At 46.8% G+C, this 20,387-nt stretch overlaps 1 protein-coding gene across 3 annotated transcripts in view; it reads right to left on the reverse strand.

The window, feature by feature from the left end:
* The window catches only part of MCC (MCC regulator of WNT signaling pathway), a 399,974-nt gene that overhangs the window by 28,696 nt on the left and 350,891 nt on the right, over positions 1-20,387 (reverse strand). For all 3 annotated transcript variants that reach the window (XM_058538632.1, XM_058538623.1, XM_058538640.1), the window contains 4 exons: positions 20,011-20,159; positions 15,530-15,670; positions 12,852-12,955; positions 9,288-9,471 (listed from right to left, as the gene is read on the reverse strand). In XM_058538632.1, coding sequence (XP_058394615.1) covers positions 9,288-9,471; positions 12,852-12,955; positions 15,530-15,670; positions 20,011-20,159 — 578 coding nt within the window. The remainder of the gene's footprint in view (positions 1-9,287; positions 9,472-12,851; positions 12,956-15,529; positions 15,671-20,010; positions 20,160-20,387) is intronic.

A 20,387-nucleotide genomic window follows, 5' to 3' on the forward strand; every position in this document is an offset into this window, starting at 1 on the left:
AGCGAGCACTCGAATATAGCTATCGTTAATTTATTTAAGAAATACTGGAGTGCCTACCATGGGGCGCTCTTCCAGGCTTAGAAAAATCCCTGCCCTCATGGAACTCCTATTCTAATAGGGGAGGCGAGCAAGTAAAATATACAGTGCATCAGACAGTGAGAAGTACCATGGAGGAAAATGAAGCAGTTATAGGGAATGCAAGGTGGGCATGGATTATTATTTGAAACGGAGTTGTGGGGAAGGCCTTCATCATAAAGTTACATGTGAGTAGATCTAAAGGAGGTGAGAAAGGGAGCTATGTGGCTATTTGGAAGAAGAGTGACCCAGGCAGAGGACTCAGCAAATGCAAAGGCCCTGAGGCAGCGAGCTTGGCCAGCAAGAATGAGATTGTGGCTGAATCGGAGTCAGCTAGGGGAGAGGAAGAACTGGTCAGAGAGGAGGGTGTATGTGGGAGGGGGCAGGGTGCCAGGTCACGTAGGGTTTTACAAGGGCTGTGTCTTTTTCTCTAGAATTAGAATGGAAGCCATTGGAGGATTTGTAATAGAGGTGTGACATGATCTGCCTTATATTTTAACAGGATCCCTCTGGCTGCTGCACTGAGAAGAGAGGCAGGGAGGCAAGGGTAGGGAGGCCCCTTAGGGAGCCACTGCACCAATCTCAAGGAGGGAGAGTGGAAGCTGGGAAGGCAGGAAGGAGGATAAAATTATCATCATTGTCTTTTCAAGCTATATTTTAAAAAACATGAGAAGGGAGAAGCAGCATCCTCCAGATGGAACACTTCAGGTCCAATTCCATCAAGAAATGGAGCAGCTCACGAGAAGCATGGAGACAACTGGGAGCACTGGGGAGCCCGGCGGGGGGACTGAGGATGAGAGCTGCGAACAAGAGGGTCTCATCCAAGGAGAAGCCAGGGTCCCTCCCTCAGCCTCTCAGCATCCTTCAGCAAAGCCCTGCCCGGGGACAGCTCCAGGAGGCAGGCCTCGGACAAACCACTGAGATAGGATGGGAGCTCATCTTCACAGGTTATCAACTCTGACGTGGAGAGACAGACCCCTGAAGTGCCACAGGCAAATGAGCCACAGAATTAAAGCAAACGGAGTGGCGGCATCGCTCACCCAGCGTTCCACAGGCCGAGTGTGAGAGGCGCTCATGGCGCGGCACGTGGGGACAGCGTGACGCTGGGAAAGATCAGCACTTCTCCTCCAGTGAGTTGGGAGGAGGCCATTTCAGGGATGAAATCCTTTCTCGTGAAGCTGGGACTAAGGACCGGAGGTTCACTTTACAAACCTAGCCCTTCCTTTCATTAAAAATTATTTTGAAAAAATTTAAACACAAGAAAAACACACAGATTAACACCCATGTACCTACCACCCAGGTGGCCTTTTTGTCATATTTTCTTCAGAATTTTTTTTTTAATAATTTTATTTATTTTTTTCCCCCAAAGCCCCAGTAGATAGCTGTATGTCATAGCTGCACATCCTTCTAGTTGCTGTATGTGGGACGCAGCCTCAGCATGGCTGGAGAAGTGGTGCGTCAGTGCGCGCCCGGGATCCGAACCCCAGGCCGCCAGCAGTGGAGCGTGTGCACTTAACCGCTAAGCCACAGGGCTGGCCCCAGACAACTTTTTAAGAAATATAACACTTATACTTGGGGCACCCTTTATTTCCTTTCACTTAAAAAAGAAATTACAAAATTCAAAGAGCACTAGGAACTAGAGTTCTCTAATTATTCTGCAGGCACGAAGTGATAATACTTGGGCCGAGTCTCCACTTGGCAGGGCTGGTGCTGCCCAGTGCATGTCAGAGCAGCTGCTGGGCTGGCCACAGCAGCATCGCCCAGGAACTTGTTGGGAACACACGCTCCCAGGCGCCACCCCCCAGACCTACAGCATCAGGAACTCTGGAGTGGGGCCAACAATCTTCGTTTTCATGCACCCTCCAGGTGATTCTGACGCACGGCCAGGTCTGGGAACCACTGGTCCGCCCCACAGGATAAGTGGGCATTTGCTTAGTAACCTGCGAGGTAACAGCATCCTCCCAAATTCTCTAGGGAGAGGCCACTACATTCTTGGGCTGATCTGGTGGGTGCCTGTGATCACGAGCAGGTCTCTGACATCAGACAGACCTGAGTAAATGCTCTTCCCCTACCACTGCCTAGGTGCATGGCTCAGAGTAAATGAGCCCACCTTTCTGGGCTGCAGTAAAGTGAGGAATACTAACAGTTCCCATGTCACCAGTTTGTGGAAAGGGGACAACGGGTCCTGAGCAGGCAGGACCAGCTAGTGCTGCCACATAGCACTCGCTCTGGGGGAGGAGGAGGGACAGCTGTGCCCATGGCCCCACAACACCCAACACCTGACTCAGGGAGTCCCCCAGGGATCAGCCACCTAGCAGGTCGTGCAGAAAATGCCCGTCTGAGGGAGAAGCAAAGCAGCAAGTGCTTGACCGGACTTGAGAAACCACCCGGAACCCTCAGGGAGAACATGAATGTGGGCGGGCGGGCAGAGGCTCACAGGCTTTGGGGTGTCCTGGAGCCCTCTAGGGCCTGGGGCCTTGACCCCCGGCCAGGCGGGGAAGGCTTTTACTTCATCATCTCTGCTGTAGGTACAGTTTTTAGAAAGGAAGAAAAAGAAGAAAGAACAAAAGATCGCCCTCCAGAGATCGTACCCCTGCTGGAAGCTCAGAGCTTTCAAATGCTTTCATGAGGGGGAAGTTTAATTTCAGGTTAAGCACCACAGCCCCGCAGGCTTCCCTCCCTCCCTCCCAGGACACCAGCGGGGACAGATCGGGTGAGGTTAATTACGATTCTGCTTTGTGCCCTTGATGTTCCACTGTGGAATATGATTATGACAACAACGTCAAAGGAGGGGAAGCCGCCGGCCTTTTCTCTGGCCTCCTGCAGACAAAGGCGCTGCCTGTCTCCCGAGGGCCTGCGGCCTGCTGCTGGGCGAGGGTTCCATCATCCATTAACTCTCCGGCCCGGAATGCCGGATGATCTCAGCTGTCAAGGGGGAATAAATCACTTTCCTGGGGGCCAGCTTACTCCTCCTCTCCAGGGTGTCCAGGGTGGGAGGCTATAGGTGTTCTCTGAGGGGGATGGTGGGGAGGGCTGCAGAGGAAGAAAACCCCAGCCCACCCCCAAAAGGGTGGAGCCACACTTTTTTCTGTTTTGCTCTGGAGCTGGGCCAGGTCGTGTGGGTTTCTCTCTTCCGTGATGCTCTGCCTGAGCTCCCCTCACGATGGCTTTGCTCTGCGTCCCTGAGTTTTCAGTGGATCTTTCAGTGCACTGCACACAAGGTGGCCTATAGGCGAGGGTGGGAGAGGAAGCACACCCTGGCCAGGCCTGAGACACCCCATGCTTCTGGCTGCCCTGGCCACAACAGGATGTGCACGCAGGTTTATTCAAGCAGCCATCAATTTCAAATTTCCTCTCTTCTGTCCCTCTCCACCATGTCCCATCCTCATCCTCAAGACAACTCCTCATCCTTTTTTTTTGTTGTTGTTGAGGAAGATTAGCTCTGGGCTAACATCTGTTGCCAGTCTTCCTCTTTTTGCTGAGGAAGATTGGCCCTGGGCTAACATCCGTGCCATCTTCCTCTACTTTATATGGGACGCCGCCACAACATGGCTTAATCAGCAGTGCATAGGTCCGCACCCGGGATCCGAACCTGCGAACCCCGGGTCGCCGAAGCAGAGTGTGCTAACTTAACCACTACGCCACCGGGCCGGCCCCCTCATCCTGCTTTTTAAAGAAAAATCCGTTTTTTTTTTCAGCTTCCCCATCTTGTCTTGGCGAAAAACTAGAAGGGCACGTCATTTTGTTTCACCTCGAAAACCAGAGACAGGTTTTTTCTGAAGTTTTTAATCAATGTCTTACCTGACCCCAGATGAGATCTCATTTCCACCAAGAAGCAGCTCATTTCCAGAAGGAAAGTGACACTGGGCTGGCCTTCTGTTTTGCTGAGGATTTTAAACTTTTTTTTTTTTAATTTTATTTATTTATTTTTCCCCCAAAGCCCCAGTAGATAGTTGTATGTCATAGCTGCACATCCTTCTAGTTGCTGTACGTGGGACGCGGCCTCAGCATGGCCAGAGAAGCAGTGCGTCGGTGCTCGCCCGGGATCCGAACCCGGGCCGCCAGTAGCAGAGCGCACGCACTTAACCGCTAAGCCATGGGGCCGGCCCATGAGGATTTTAGATTTATCTGGAGGAAGGGGTCAGCACAGGTGACATCTGGCCACATCAGCCTCTCCTAAGTGGCCCCATTCCTCCAAGCGCAAGGTGGAGCCTTGTCAACCACCTGTGTCGCTAGTTGTGGGTGTCCATCCACCCCTCCCCACTTTTTGGACAGTTTTTTGTCACAAAGGATTAAAAACTCTAAACACAGTCCTAACCTCTTAGGTCTGTATGCTCTCGAATGGTCATCCGAATTCTCTAGGAGGAAAAGTGGAGGTTAGATGAGGGAAAATTACCTAACAAAATACACGTATCTGGGAAAATCTGCTGCCAGATAACTAAAATCCTAAAAAACTGCCTGGTTTCAGAAATCTCCTAAGAACTTAGCTGACGGTAGAAGTCCAAACGAGAAACAGAGATGGTTAGGAGACAGATTCTATTTCTGCAGCCATTTATAAAGGCGCTGTTATAATGGTGATGGAAACCAGGCATCTTAAAGCAAATATAAACCTACTGCTGATTCGGTCGCTGGTAACACACCAAGATAGACACCCTCTAGGCCTGACAGTGATACTGTTGCTAACAATTTCCCTGGCATTAGAAAAATTAAACATTATGAATGATTTTCAATATCACTAATAAATTAAAGGTATTTTTTTGCCTACAGATTGGCCAAAGTGAAAAAATTTATACTACCCAGTTTCAGCAAGGGTATGGAAGAAAAGGCCCTCTCATACACCGGCTGTAGGAGAGTAACTGGATCATGTACGGAGGGCTATTTGACATCTGAAACTTGAATAATTTTTGAGTCAGCAAATCCTACTTCTTGGAATTGGTCCCACAGAAATTGCACAAGAGGGACAGGTGTAAAGACAAGGATGGTGGCTGCGGCAATGTTCTAATAGTGAAAGACTGGATACAAATGTCCAACAAGAGGAAACTGTTCAAATATGTGATGGACTGCCACTCAATGGAAAACTATGTAACTACTGAAAAGAAGGACACACATGGAAAGATGTCTAAAAATATAACGTTAAGGGGGAAAAGCAAGTTTCAGAGAGTCCACGTAATAGGATCCTCGTTAGGTTAAAAATGAGATGCAGTCACATGTTTAAAGATGTCATGTCTTGGTCTGTTGAGTACACACTTTCCCTCTTCCTCTGAGACCCACCCCTTCTCTTCTCCATCCACGTGGCTTCTGTGGGAACTGCCACGGCCACAGATGACTTGGGCAGGCACCTGAGCCCAGCTGGGCAAGACGTCACTTTCCAGGATTTTCTTACTTGACACCAGTGGAAGTGGTCAGCCTTGTGCACACATGCAGGAGGTGTGCTGGCTGCCTGTCGTCGGGGGAGCCTGCCTGCAGCAGGGAGGAGAGGAAAGTGGACGTGGGCCTGGCCTGGCTGTACTCAGGTGCCTGGTTCTGCTGCTGCTCGGGCTTCTCGTGGCCCTCAGCCCCCTGCCTTCAGCCCGGGCTTGCAGCTCCCATGTGGGAGACCCGGCGTCCCTCCAGCAGGACTCCTTTTTAAGCTATCTGAGTATGTTTCAGTCATTTGCAAACAGGGGTCTTAACTATGAAAAAAATAGACAGTTAAATCTGTGGAAATATACCCCAAACTGTTTGCAGTGTCCTTTCCAGTGAGGATCCTAGCATGGAGAATTTTATGTAATGCTTGGATTTTAGTTTATTTATTTTTACAATGAGCGTATAATTTTTTTGAAATCAGGAAGTTAGGTCTTAAAGGAAAAAAAAGGCAAATACAGCACTTCAGGTCTCTACCTAGTTGTCATAGAACCTAAAAGATAAGTGACAAGGACATTTGAACAGGAGGCATAAGCAACCATGCTGTCATGTTGGGGAATGTGTCTGAGCTGGACTTGAGAATTTCCTAACACTTCTAAGCACTAATTCCAAGGACTTTGGAGGGACTCTCCTGATACCTGGAAGGGGAAAGCACCTTTCTTTCTCAGAGAGAAGTCAAGATGACTAGGATAACAGACAGACCTAGTCCGACTCTCATTCCCGGAAGCTTGCTGATGGTGGTGGCACAGGCCTGTCCTAAATGGATGGCTGTCTCAATCCCATTCGCCCTTTCAATGGACATGATTCCACTGTCCTCATCCCTTCTTTCCACCCCAGTGAAACATGATCTTAATCAAGACTCGCTGAGAGGGTGAGGACTGGGCATCTCTGGCGCTCCACCACCCTCCATTCCAATTTGGAGACTCTGCCCCAGTGTGAGTGGTCAGACAGGTGGTACCCTGGCTTCCTGCAGTTGCCCAGAGACTCATGGCAAGGCTGCCACACCAGTCTCACACGGCTCACCATGGTCCCCACCTGATGGCAGCACAGAAGGGACTCAATCCCAGTCTCTGTGAGGGCAGACTTGCTGCGGCTTATTCTGTCTCGGCCACACCTCCTTTTGTAGATTTGGATCAATGACTGTGCTTCCACCAAATGAACTGAAATTGTGCTGCCTGACAAAGAGGGTGGGCTTGATTAAGAATTCCTATTCTCACTTCCCAACAATTTAGTCCATTTGCCTCTCTGTTGTGGTATGTTGACAAAGCTATCCAGGCAATCAACATTACCTAGTTACTCTGTCCATTAAGACAATTACACTTTCTGACGAGGCCATGGCTATATTTTTCAAAAATGAAACAGCAGTGTCCCTGGGCTCCTGCCAACAGCATCAACTGGCAGGCTGGACACCTTTTTTATTCTCCTTGCAGGTAACTACCCTTCTGTTGCTCCCTTCCAAAACCACGACCTTCCTGTCATCAGAGCTGCCAGAAAGGCATCTGGAGGCCTGGTCCTCAGCATTCCTTTCTTGAGACCTTGAGGAGCAGTTGACTGACACTTGGATTAGAATTCTCTACGCCAGCTGGTTACAGCGGGAGGAAAGGGGATTTATGGAGCTGCATAAAACTCCAACTCGGAAAGCTCCTTTTCTTTCTCTTTTCTATAATCTTGACATGGGGGAATATCTGAGCTGGAATGTCAAGATTTACAAACAAAATCAATTATTATAATTATGAAAGGGTCTGGTGGTTTGGGACTTTTTTCTGAGGCCACATTTAACATAAGCAGTCCAGTTGTATCAGGTCTTAAGAATGCGGGGTGCCACATGAATGCCCTGTGTGTGGTTCTTTTGTACCCATTCTGAGCTGCTCCGATTTGGGTGGGGGTGTGAAAGGGAATTTTTAAGGAGAACTGAATGAAATCTGAGCTAAAGACCTCTGTACTTTGATGGGAAGATCCACTTAAGACTGAATTTATTTCACAGGGCTATTCTTTAGGAGGGCATCCTTGAAAACAGAAACTATGTTCTGAATTTATCTCAACCTAAAGAAATACATTACCTAAAATGAAATTTCTCTAAGAAAACTGTCTCAAAATTAAGGCTCATCTGTATGTTAAAATATTTCTAAGAAATATTCACAACCAGGGTCTCCACTAAATAGATGGTGAGAAAATGCCCCTCCTCCTGACTGACTTCAAATTTGTGTCTGATTTAGATTGACATAACAAAATTATTTTGGGGGGGGCGGGGAGGTATGAGCAAAAGATCTGTAACACATACCTTATTTGCTACTGAAACAGCAGACATTTCCTGTCAACCCAATTCTTACGTTCACTAATTCAACAGAACAATATCACTAATAACACGAAAACTACATTTCTATTCTAAATGAACGTGGAAATGATAGATAATACACATCTGGAAAAGTCATTAAGAAGAGCATCTGCTTTCTGGGTTTAAATAGAAAAATCTGGTTTTAAGAAAAAATAAATTACAATCTGTCACTGAATAAGAAAACTGTTGCTGGAGTCAAGAGGAAAAAAGTCCCTTGTGTTTGTGGGCACCTGGCCAAGTGCCTTATTGGGAATGTCCCCTTTCTGGAGGCACTCAGTCCAGGACTGGTAAATGGATGCGCTTAGGCAGATGCCTGGGTCCTACCAGCGGTAAATAGAGATGGGAACATTAAATTGCTTTCAGGGACCAGGAAAACATCACTATCTCTCCTTTGGCTCTTGAGATTCAATCTACCCCTACGTGGTTTTGGTCACTTGATCTGTAAGTAGACACTATTTTTTAACATCATGAGATCCAACCTGGTAGAGTGGAAAGAACAATATGCTTGGTGCTGAAGTCCGGGGGTTGAGTCCTGATATCCCTCTTATCTATCAGCCATGTGACCTTATTTAGGCAAGTCACTTGCACATCTCTGAGCCAAGGTTTTCTCACCTGCAAAAATGGGGTAAGTTAACCTTCCTGTCTTTTATGATTTGGCTATCACAAAAGAATCTCTAACAAAGTACTTTCTAGACTGAGGACTGTATATAAAGGGAAGGCATTCATGTTTTTAGGGCTTCGGTGGCAAGAAATGAGAAAATCTTTAGAAAAGGCTTCATTCTGACCCTCCACCCCCATCCAAAAGAATCCAATGGCTTCAGTAAATTATGCTCAGCAAGGTCTTCACGGCTTTCCTCCCCATCTTTTTCAAGCACCCACTTCAGTTGTCTAGATGCACAGACACTGAACTTGAACTCAGGTTCATGATTAAGTGCCTGCTAAGCACTTGCTCTGAATATGGCATCACTCTACAAAGCAAAAAAGATGGGGGGGGGGTTATTGTCTGAGAAGAGCTTAGAAAGGATAGAGGCACAAGAGAAAGGGAAAGAATGGAGCCTGGAAATAGGATGCAGTGGTCTGGGTCTTGGGTACTTAAGGACCATTTGCAGTAAATGGGCCTCAGTGATCCCCAATGCTTCTTGGAAATCAAGAACTATAAAGTGGAGAATAGACAAACTGGAGGCAAGAGCACCAGACAGAAAAGCAGGTTTGGGTTCCATCTCTACCACTTTCCTTGAACAGCTCACCCCTTCTCTCTGGGCTGCAGTTCACAGGTTTGCAAAAAGAGAAGGCCCTTTCTAGCTCTCCCACTCTGATTCTCTGACTCTGGATGGAGCAGGCTGCAAGCCAGGGGAGAATTCTGCCCTTACACAAGCCTCATGGTCCCTGAGAGCTTGGTCACATTATGTCAAGCCCAGTGAGTGGACTACACGTGGACACACATCCATCTTGTGGCAGAAAGGCCAAGAATTACCTGGTGTGGCTGTTGGAGGAGAGACTCTCCCAGGGCTGCACGCTGCAGCCGGCCACGGCAAAGGCTCCCCCGCAGCTGCCGTCCAGCTTCATGAGCAGGGCCTTGGCGGCATTCTCAGCCGTCTTCCGGCAGTCGTGAGCTCGCTTGAGCATCTGAGTGATGTTTTCATCCCCTGACTGGTCTCCTACATTGCAGAGAAGCCAGTGGGTTAATCATCACAGGTCTAGATGAGGCAAGCCTGGGAGTAGGTTTGGATAATCAGTTCTCAGTTATTCAGGGCAGAGGTGGCACAGTGGAGAGGAACTAGCAGTGGATGGCCAATGAAGAGATCCGTGTTCTGGGCCTGGCTCTGTCACTTAGAAACTGTACTTAGGAAGGCATTTCTCTCCTCTGGGCTCTACTGTCCTTATCAACAAATGAAGGGTTGGCTAATGTGATCTCTGAGGTCTGTTTCCAGCTCTATCATGCTATGATTTTCTAATTATCCAGGCTCCTGGGGTCTCCTCACACTCAGTCACAAGTCTACTCTTTGGCCATTCTTCCCTGTGTTGCTTGGGAATGAGGGCAGGGAGAAATTGAGGCCAAACTGTGTCTCTACTCATCTACAGCTTTGGTTAGAGCTTCGTGTAGGCAAGAGAGACAAAACTAATGGTTAAAATGAGAACTTTAGGGGGCCAGCCTGGTGGCGTAGTGGTTAAGTTCGCGTGCTCCGCTTCGGCAGCCGGGATTCGCAGGTTCAGATCCCAGGTGCGTTACCTGTGCACCACTTATTAAGCCATGCTGTGGCAGGCGTCCCACATATAAAGTGGAGGAAGATAGGCACAGATGTAAGCTCAGGGCCAATCTTCCTCAGCAAAAAGAGGAAGACTGGCAACAGATGTTAGCTCAGGGCTAATCTTCCTCACCAAAAAAAAAAAAAAAAAGAAAGACAGAACTTTACATTGGCTCTGTATTTTCTGTACTGATGCTATCCCTGACCTTTCTCTCTCAGCTTGGTCATGGTCAGTGGCAAGCTCAAATGCCTCCAGGAGCCAGGTAACTGGGCTGGAGCAAAACATCAGGAGTGGTGGGCACCAGCACAGAGCCAGATAGTGAATTCCTTGCCCAAGATGTTCACCTTCTTGTTGTGTTTTAAACACTGTGCTGGCCACATAAGTCATTGGTTTGCTATCTCTACAGCCTAGACCCATGGCCTTCCAAATATTTTCAAATGAAATCTTTTTATGCCAAAGCCTAAGATACAGAATGGTAAATGTGCACCTAGTTGAAGTGGGCAGGGGTGGGGGGCACACACGCAGCTTCCCCATCCTCCAAGCCCACTGCTGAGGCCCAAAGAAATTCCTCCAGGGTCCCTGGCACAGTTTGAAAACCACTGGTCTAAATCACCTAGAATGAATGTAATGAATGCCTGTGCAGTCAAAAGAAACAAAGAAAAAAACCACAATAATTGATACTGTGAGTAAATGTCACAAACTGAGTACTTGCTTTGCTGTGCAACTACAGGGCATATTAGGGCAGAGTGACTGATTAACTGCCATTGTCAGCAGAAGGGAAGAGCGAGATTTAATAGGAAACTGCTAAAAATTAAGCCAACCCTCAGCTTTACGGAGAGAGGGGAGGAACTGTGGGTGCACATGTCCTGCAGGCTAAGATTCCTCGGACCTCCCTCTGGCCATTTCCCTGATGACGTCCATGCCTTTCCTCCTTCCACAAGTAAGATATTTTACATACATCTCACCAACTGACTGCTCTTTGAATTCTGAAGTGGGCATGATATTACTGACTGGCTCATTTGATAAATATATCCACGAGCTACCCAGGATTAGGTTAATACAAAGTATTTCATTATTGATTTTAAATATTTTAAACGCAGATTTATTTAAGTCCTTTCGGCTCCTACCAAGTAACTGTGCTGAGTAGATACAAGCCTAATAAAAGGTACCCTTCTAGGACGGAATGGTTTAAGACATTCCTCTGATACAAACTGGAAATAAGATGATTGATTTTTTCCCTTTAATTGATCGTTTTCCTTAATACATATATTAAAAAAAAAAAACTTGACAGCAGGCCAAGATCATTTTAGATCTGTTTAATATGAGGAATAAAGTTTTATGGTTCAGTTAAAAGACCCTGAAAAATGAGGTTTCTAATGGAAATGCTGGCAAAGTTTCTACCTCTAGGCTGGGATGGTAATTCTATTGAAAAAAAAAGAGAGAGGGGAGTAGAGGATGGCCGCCCCTACAAATGGAGGCCTGCTCCCTTGCTGGGTAACTTGGATATGAAAGCAGGAAATTAATACCCAGGATACTTCCTTTCTTTCAGATTTGTTTCAGATTCCTGTACATGACAAAACTGAAGGAGGACAAATATGCGTGTGTTCAGTGCAAAAGCTAGACCCCAGGTAAAGAAGGAGCAGCTGGCGAGATTGCCCGGCGGGGGTGGGGATGCATTCGGGAGGGGCCCTTCTTTCCAAGGTGTGTCCTTAGAGGACCAGCCCTAATGGGGGCTCACAGCTCTTGAAGAAAAGCCAGTCTGAGACATGGCCTGGTCCCCATGGCTGGGGACTCCTGGCCTGTCACACCACCCATCTCTGCCTCTGGAATGATCTGGTCACCTCAGTTTTTTGTTTACCTGTCGCTGCTTCTCCAAATAAGCCGTGGTGGCAAAGTGTAGGGTGAGGTAGTATCCAGGCCTCAGCACTGAGAGATGCAATCTTTTTCCCTTGACTGAGAGAGCTCTTCTCAAGCACTATGTCTACTGCAGTCCTCTGTACGCTACTGCAAGGCCCAGAGCCATCATCACTGGCGAAGTTTTAGCAAATGTCGCTAAGATGCCATACTTGGGTCTTTTTCACTTAATACCCCTTCTAGTTACTCAAAACTGAGGAACAGAAGTGGGGGGCAGTGCAGATCTGGAGGGTCAAATCAGGCCAACAGGGCACATGACCCCTGAGGCAGGGGGATGAAGGGGCAGGGAGAGGTGGCTCGGCAGACATCTCTGCTCCATGGCAGGACCTGGGCTCATGGGATTAGCATTCTGTGAAGCTGATAAGAGCAAGGTGTGAAACCATTTCCTCTATATTCATAAGACACCTGGAGAGGCAGGGGGGGACCCATGCTTCAAGACCACCCAAAGGGACAAACCTGGAGAAAAAGCACAGCCAATAAAGCAGAGGCCACGAGACGGGAGAGGCCACGCAGCGGCAAAGGGACCCTCAACCACCAGCATCACAGAGAGCGGCTGTGGAAAAGTCGGTCCCTTTCATCATGAACATGGGCCTCCGGCTCCATCTGGTCCTCCCGTCAGCCTGGGAGAATATGTTTCCTAAGAGGGCTTGTTTGTTTTCACTTGTCTGTAATTCTGTTTCCACTCCAGTTCTCGCTGCATTCAACATAAACAATTTACTCACTCAGTCATGAGGAAAAAAACGCAAAACGTACTCGACAAGTGAGTCTTCACGTTGTTGGGAGGTGTTCCGGTGCCAACAGCTGAGATGGGGGCAGGAGAGCGAAAGGGGCAGGGGAGGAGAAGGGAGAGGCGTGGAGGGACTCGGGCCACACTTACCAGGGGAGGACCCCACACCGGCCGCCCGGAACTGCCCCAGGATGAGGCTCTGCTCGCTCTCGGCCAGCGCCAGGAGGAGTTCATAGGCTTCTATGCACTGCTCACTGAAACAGAAGCACGTGGCATCCTCAGCCCTGGCACAGGACGGGGAGCTGCTCCCGGCGTGGGAAGAAGCTCAGGACCTGCCTCTCAGCCTCGCTGTCCACGGAAGTGAGGAAACACCCACGAAGATTCCTGGACGAAGCCAGGGGCTTGCTCTGCTATGTTGCCCCCCCCCACCTTTTCTTTTAAACTTTAAACTAAGATCTAGAAATATACCAGAGAAGCAATAAAGGTGGGAGAGGCAAGTTTGTTGCCCATTTGATGATGAGCTAAAAGGGAAAGGTAATGTGCCCGTGGAAGCCAGCCTCCAGGATGCACAGCCCCCATCTCCACACACTGGTATCCACACCCTTGTGTAATGCTCCAAGGTTGGTCTGTGTAACTAAGAATATGGCAGAAGTGAAGGGATGTCAGCTCCAAGATTAGGTTATTATATCACACTGTGACTTCCATCCTGGTCACTCTCTCTCTCTTACTTTCCCTTTTGGATCGTCCTCTCTAGAGGAGACCAGCGGCCATGTCTTGAAGACTCCCCAGCAGCCCTATGGAGAGGCCCATGTGGTGAGAAACTAAGGCTTCCAGCCAACAGCCAGTGACGGACTGAGGACTCCACTCAACAGCCATGTGGATGAGCCTCCTTCGAAGCAGATCCACCAGCCCCAGTTAAGGTTTCGGCTGATGCAGCCCTGGCTGAGAGCTTGACCAGAACCTCCTAAGAGACTCTGAGCCAGAACCACCTAGCCAAATCACTCTCAGATTTCTGACCCTAGAAACTGACATAATAAATAGTTACACAATAATAGATAACACCCCAGAAAGGAGACTATTTTGACCTAGACCCGCACTATTCAATACAGGGGCCACCAGCCACATGTGGCTATTTAACAAGAATTTAAGTTAAATAAAATGAACAATTCAGTTCCTTCGTTGCAATGGCCATATTTCGTATGTTTTAATAGCCACGTGTGGCTAGCAGTTACCATATTGGACAGCACAGCCAGAGAACAGTTCCATCAGCACACAAAGTTCTATTAGATGCTTGTAAAATTGTTTCATGAAACAAAATCTCTGACAAGAGTTTGAGCTTTTGGATTTCTAAGAGGAAGAAAATTAGTCTCTCTTCTCTGTGCCCATTATTATTGGGCGCATCAGGTAGAGGATCAAAGAGTGACCCCTTTCCCGTTGCTGCCATGACACCACACAGACCCACGTCTGCATAGCAGGTGGGGTATGTGCATAACACCTGAGTGGTACTAGACAAGATGCCTCCGGTAGCAGAATTCTGCCCCTAAGCAAATAACCAAGTAGTTTCTTCAAGCTGAGCAGGGGAAATGTGCTTTACTCAACATTTAGTCAACAGACCATCTGTTTTTTGATTGTCTTTACTTTCATCTTCCTTTTCTAAGAGATAAGGAAAGAGATCCAATTACTAGCTCTGGGTGCTGGCAGCTCCTCCTTTCAAGGGCAGTTCCTCTTCAGGTTAGAGGCACTGGGACATTGCTTCATCCATGCGAATGAAAGGCAGACTGCGGGCGCAGAACAGTCTGTTTCACGCATTATCATAGATGGATTATCTGTTTGCTTTGGTGTGTCTGTACATTAGTATGATCGCTTTCTAACTTTGGTCTCATATATTTTGGTTTGATATTGTTTTTTGAAGAAACAATGTTTCTTAAAACAATATTGAACTTTTCAGAGGATGCCCAGAGTAAGATACCATCACCATTCCGGGACCTTGGCAAATATGCTTAAGTGGGGACACTAATAAAAGAAATCAATGAAAACAATAATAAAGCATAGTTCTGTAGCTATTAAACAAGCAGTGATTTAAAAATAGATAAATTCCAAGGCTGATGAGGCTGAAAAAAGGTGGTGCATTCATAGATCACTTGCTCATCAATGAATGAATCGTGCTCATTTAAACTGGCTTGTTTTTGTGGGGAAAAAACTGGTGGCATGCCCGAAGAGCCAGGAACATATTCATATCCTTTGACCTATAATTCCTGCCTCAGGGATTTTATCTCAAGGAAAATACCCAAAAGATAGAAGATATTATCTGTATTAAATTATTCACCACAGAATTATTTTCAATATCAAGAGTTTGCAAAGTCTAAATGTCTTTTAGAGAAACGAGTAAATAAAACAATGACATATAAACTTGAAGCAGGGGATACAGCCATTCAAAATAAATGGAGACGCTTAAGCAACATTATAAAACTATAACAAATTGAAGTGATAGAATGCACTAGATTTACAACAATATAAAATATATGTGAATAAAGACTGGAAAGAACAGGTGAGTATGTAACACAAAAGTTGATGATCTGAGTGATATTACTTGAACGAAATAATATTTAAGTTGACTACGTTAGCAGAAACATACCTGTTTACAAACAGCATATTCATTATCCTTATTTTCTTACTTCCCATCGGGGTGCTAATTGACTTTCAATATGGATCACACTAGTATCTGCTGGTCCCTAATCAAGTCTTCTAAAAGCCCATGTTCTACTTGTACACAGAAGGTTACTGTGGGTGCATTTCTAAACTGCAGTGGCCACACGCCCATCTCCTACCTGTACTGCAGAGCCAGCCTCAGCGCGGTAGCATTGGACTCGTACTTCCCCACCAGCATGCTCATCCTCTCAGCGTTGCTTTTGCATTCCTCCAGGGTTATGGTCAGGAGGTCGTTTTGGGACTTGAGGTGTTCAATACGGCTACAAAGGAAGAAAAATCACCTTCACAATTTCACCCTAGGATTACAATTAACTTGCCAGTATTTTAGTCATCTACTCTAGACTGAAGCCAGAAATGCATGTTAGGAGGTGAGCTTGTCAGATGTTTTCGCAAATGTAACTCACACAAAATAATCAAGGAAGCGACTCTAAGTTCAAGAATCACTAAATTCTGAGTGCATTAGAAATGAAAAATAAGCCCCCTGGTTACTTCCTGCCCAGCCATCGACACGCCATGTGCCAGGTACCACATGAGGCTCTGGGTCTCTACCAAGGAAAGGAGCCAACTGCGTGAGCACAGGCCCTCATGAGAGTTACCCTGGTGTGCTTCAAGAGCCCACCCTCCTCGGGGACAATCGAAAAGTCACATTATAGTAACAGCTACTCTTTGTTGAGCCCTTAGTCGATAACCCTCCTGTAGCCCTTCGAATTAAGTATTATTGTCTCCATTTCTCAGAGGAGGAATTGGAGGCCCACGAAGGTTAAGTACCTGGCCCTGGGATTTGAACCAGCCAGTCCCACCCCAGATCCTGTACCCGTAACTACTCACTACAGAGCAGAGGCAAAAGACGAATCAGTGAGTGAACAAGAAACCACCCCCAAGGGGCCTCTGAATGGGAAGTGGACCAGGAACTGTGGATTGTGTCCAAAGTTCCTTCCAGGTTGGACAGTCCCTCAACTGCTAACTTCTGGTAGGATAAGCAGTGGGAACTTTAAGTTTTATAGGAATCAGAACTGAAAATTCAGGGCAAATGAGTTTATGGCAAAGTCAGAAAACAAATCAGAAAAACCTAAGCCTTCAGTGCGCCTCTGTTTTCTGTCTGAGGACACTGACGCTCTAGATGCAATGATTCATCTTCCATGGGACAAGCCCATTTGTAGTACTCTGACGACCAAGTCTTAAAGGGACATAGGGTTTCACACACACAAAATGCAAGTGACTCTCAAAACGTAAAGGGGCTTGCTTGGAAGCCATTTGCCTCCAGGATAAATCTTGGGACCACAGATCATAGGGCAGAATAAGGAGACACTCAACAACATGTGAGATGTCTGGTGAGTGTATAACTAAGACCTCTGAGAGGCTTTGGCTGTTGCCAAAGGTCAATTCCTTGTAAGGTGTTAGGAGAACATATTTTTCTGTCCTCGTTCACATTAAGACATCTTCAAACAGTACCCACTCTTCCATGTACTTTTCAACTTGCTCTAGGGTACATTCTGTCCCCACTAATTAGATGAAACTGTTTACTCAGCTTACAGACCTCCATGTGGTCAATCCCACCTCAGGGGCCTTCTCAGGCAATACCCCAGTAATCGGCTACTCCTTCCGTCTTACAATGTTCTCCCTCACTTGGGTCATGACAGGTCTCTATTGGTTCTTCCCGCCTTAAAGCTTATTTCTTCTGTCTCCTTTGCTGGCTCCTCATTCTCTATAAAATCTGTGAGGGCTGACATTCTGTCAGGGCTCAATCCCAGCCCCTCCTCTACCAACACTCTCCCCCTTGGGGAGACTTTATCCAGTCCCATGACTTTAATAGGCATTTATGTTTCCATGGCTCCCAAATTTCTCTAGCCCAGACCTCTCTTCTGAGAGCCAGCCCCACATATCCAGCTGTTTCCTGATATTTCTATTTGGGTGTCACACTGACACCTCAAATTTAATGTCCCCAAACGGGACTCTTGATTTTCTCCAAACTTTCTCTTCCCCCATCTTCTCCTTCTCAATAAATGCCACTACCACCTACCCAACAATACAGGTGAGACACCTGAGAATCTTCTTTGAGACCATCCCTTTCTCTTACATCCAGATCTAATCCAGCTGCAGTTTCCGTTGATTTTACCACCAAACATACACTGAACCCGTCACGTCACCTCCACCCTTTGGCCACGCTGGCTGGTCCTCTGCAATAATCTCTCTGCTTCCGCTCTTGCCCACACCTGAGTGATCTTCCGAAACTTAAATCAGATCTGTTCTTGCCCTACTTAAAACCCATTAACGACTTCCAATGACACTTAGAATAAAGAGCAAATATTGTCCACAGCTTCAACATCCATACCCCCCCACCCAGACCTGCCTGCTCTGCCACCTCCTTCCACGCACTCCCTTTCAGTTCCATTGGCCTGTGTACAGTTCCTACTTCATGCCAACCCCTTTGCAGCCTTAAGGTTGATAAGTTGGCCCATAAGACTCTTCCTAGTTTGTCATATGGCTGCTCCTTTTTCCCTTAAAATCTCCACTTAAACGTCCTCTCTTCAGAGATGTCGTCTTGGCTACCTATCTAAAATCACCCCCTTGTTACTCTATCACAGGGTCCTATTTACCTCTTTCTTGGAGCTTTCTTATAATCTTATTTATTTGTTTGCTTCTTGTCTAGCTCCCCTTACAGAATATAAGCTCCATCAGTGCAGGGACGTTGTGTGTTTTACTTCCCTTTGCATGCCAAATAGCCCAGCACATAAGAGGTGCTTAACACAGATTTGTTAAATGAGGAAACACACTTTTGAGTAGGTATGACCCACCCCCCTCACAAGTTAAAGGCCGTCATTTTTTGGAGCACAATAGGTCTCCAACTTTGGGAGAGGTAGTAAAATGATAGACAGCAGGACATACTGGTAGATTATTTCTAAGAACTCCCATGTTCTAGCAGTAGCTATGGTCATAGAGAGGACAATGGAGGTGAGGTCAAAGGGAAAGGGTTGGAATTCTGGCCAGGCTATTTAATAGCTCTGGACTTAAGGCAAGTCACTCAACATGGAAGCCTTTGTTTTCTCATTTGCACAATGGGACTGTCCTTCCAAGTTAAGGATTAAGTGGTTGTCTGTGAGAGCCCTTTGTAAGCTGTTAAACACCATAATAATGTGAGCTACGAGCACCAAATAGTTCCCCCTTCTTTGGTCTCTCCTAGGTGCACATAATTGAAGAGAAGGGAACCTCCCCCAGATTCAACCACAAAGTAGGCTTGTTAAATCCCAGAATCTGTAAGAGGAGATTCTCACTAAACAGAGGGCCCCTAACGGCATCTGACTTCATTAAACTGCAAAGAGCATATCTGATTCAATTTTTAAGCACTCCCTAGCCTGTTACACTGAGAAAGCTGCTTCTTTACTGCTACAAGGTAATCATCAGGATTGTCACTCTTAAGTATTTTGGATTTAATAAGGAAACCATTTAATTTCAAGATTTAAAATGACCTAGATTGCCACATTTCCTTAGTTCTCTTAGTGCTATATTAAACAGCTTCAAATCACGGAGGACTAACACGATAATTCAATTTATCCAGGTTTGCCCTACACAAGGGGAATGGCATTAAGCAACAATGAATGGGGAGTGGTATCCACATTTCTTCCTGGTTAGTTCATAAGCCTTTCCAGTTCTTACTATGCTCTGCCACTGCAGACTGGTAGGTCAAGGCAGCCAGGCCACACTTGGATGTGATTCAACAGTCCATTCTGCACTGTGGAACCAATTCTGAGTCGTAGTGGTTACCATGGTTTGGCTCTGGTCCTTCTCTTTTGCTTTTTTAGCAATTCTCTCATTGCTGGGATGACACACAAGTCAGTCTTTGCCAGGAGGCAGGAGTACAAACTCAAACATCCTCTGTCATGAGACTTGGGAAGAATCCACAAAACTGGGTATTTGGTAAGATTATTCTAAGAAGGACAGTTAGACCTACTTAGAAAATCATTCTAAATAGGATAAGACACAGGGACTGAGGGTTGCACACGTCTGTGAAGAGCATAAATAAAATCAGGCAACCTCAGTTATGGCAGGGAGGGTTAGACCAGCATGCCCGTTGATCCCAGGACTGCCTCCATCACATTGCTTTGCTGGTTCCTGGTAGCTCCAGGAGCCCCTGGGGTGCTGACTCAACATTCCAGAACTTCTTTCTGCGGCTCTCGGTAGCAGAGGCCTGCATGCTTGGGAGCCATCTTGTCATTCTGACTTATTTGTCATTCCATATGGACTGCTCCCAGGACTTGCTACATAATTTGCAAAGGCCAGTGTAAAATCAAAAGGCAGGGCCCCTTGTTCACAAATGACTAAGAATTTAAAACGGCGACAGAGCAGAGCAGTAAAGCAAGTATGGGGTCCTTCTAAGCAGGAAGCCCTGTGTATTCGAATACACAGGTCACACAACACCCATGCAGCCAGCCCTCACTGCTGTAAGCACTCCTCTGATGAGCAGGATGGTGGCAAGTTGCCACCCACCAACCTGACAGCATCACTCTATGTCACAATACACAAGCCAACTTGAATTGATCTTTGCAGAGGGGAGCAGGGGCAGCTCCCCACCACTACTCAGATATACAGGATTTCCTCTTACCTATTCAACCGTTCCGTTTCCACCTCAAACTCTCTAATTTTGCTTTCAGAGATGGCAGATCCATGTGAGTAGAGTGTTTGGAAGATCTCTTGGATGTTGGAGCAGTCCTGAAGAGAGTGGGCCAGGTGTTCTGCCACGCTGCTGGATACCTGTACAGGTAAGCATTAATCTCCCTCTGGACAGTGTCACTTCAGGGACGCCCAGCCCCAGGCATGCTTTGCATGCAAAACAATTTAAAGCTGATATTCCTTAAGGATCAGACACCAGGAGCTGCTTACCCTGATCTGTTTGTATAATATGATTCTAGTATAAAAAGCTAACTACTGTGAAAGCAGTACATAAAACAGGATCAGAATACAGCTCCATCTCCCAATCAC

Source organism: Diceros bicornis, chromosome 1 (genome assembly GCF_020826845.1).
Source record: "Diceros bicornis minor isolate mBicDic1 chromosome 1, mDicBic1.mat.cur, whole genome shotgun sequence".
NCBI classification, from domain to species: domain Eukaryota; kingdom Metazoa; phylum Chordata; class Mammalia; order Perissodactyla; family Rhinocerotidae; genus Diceros; species Diceros bicornis.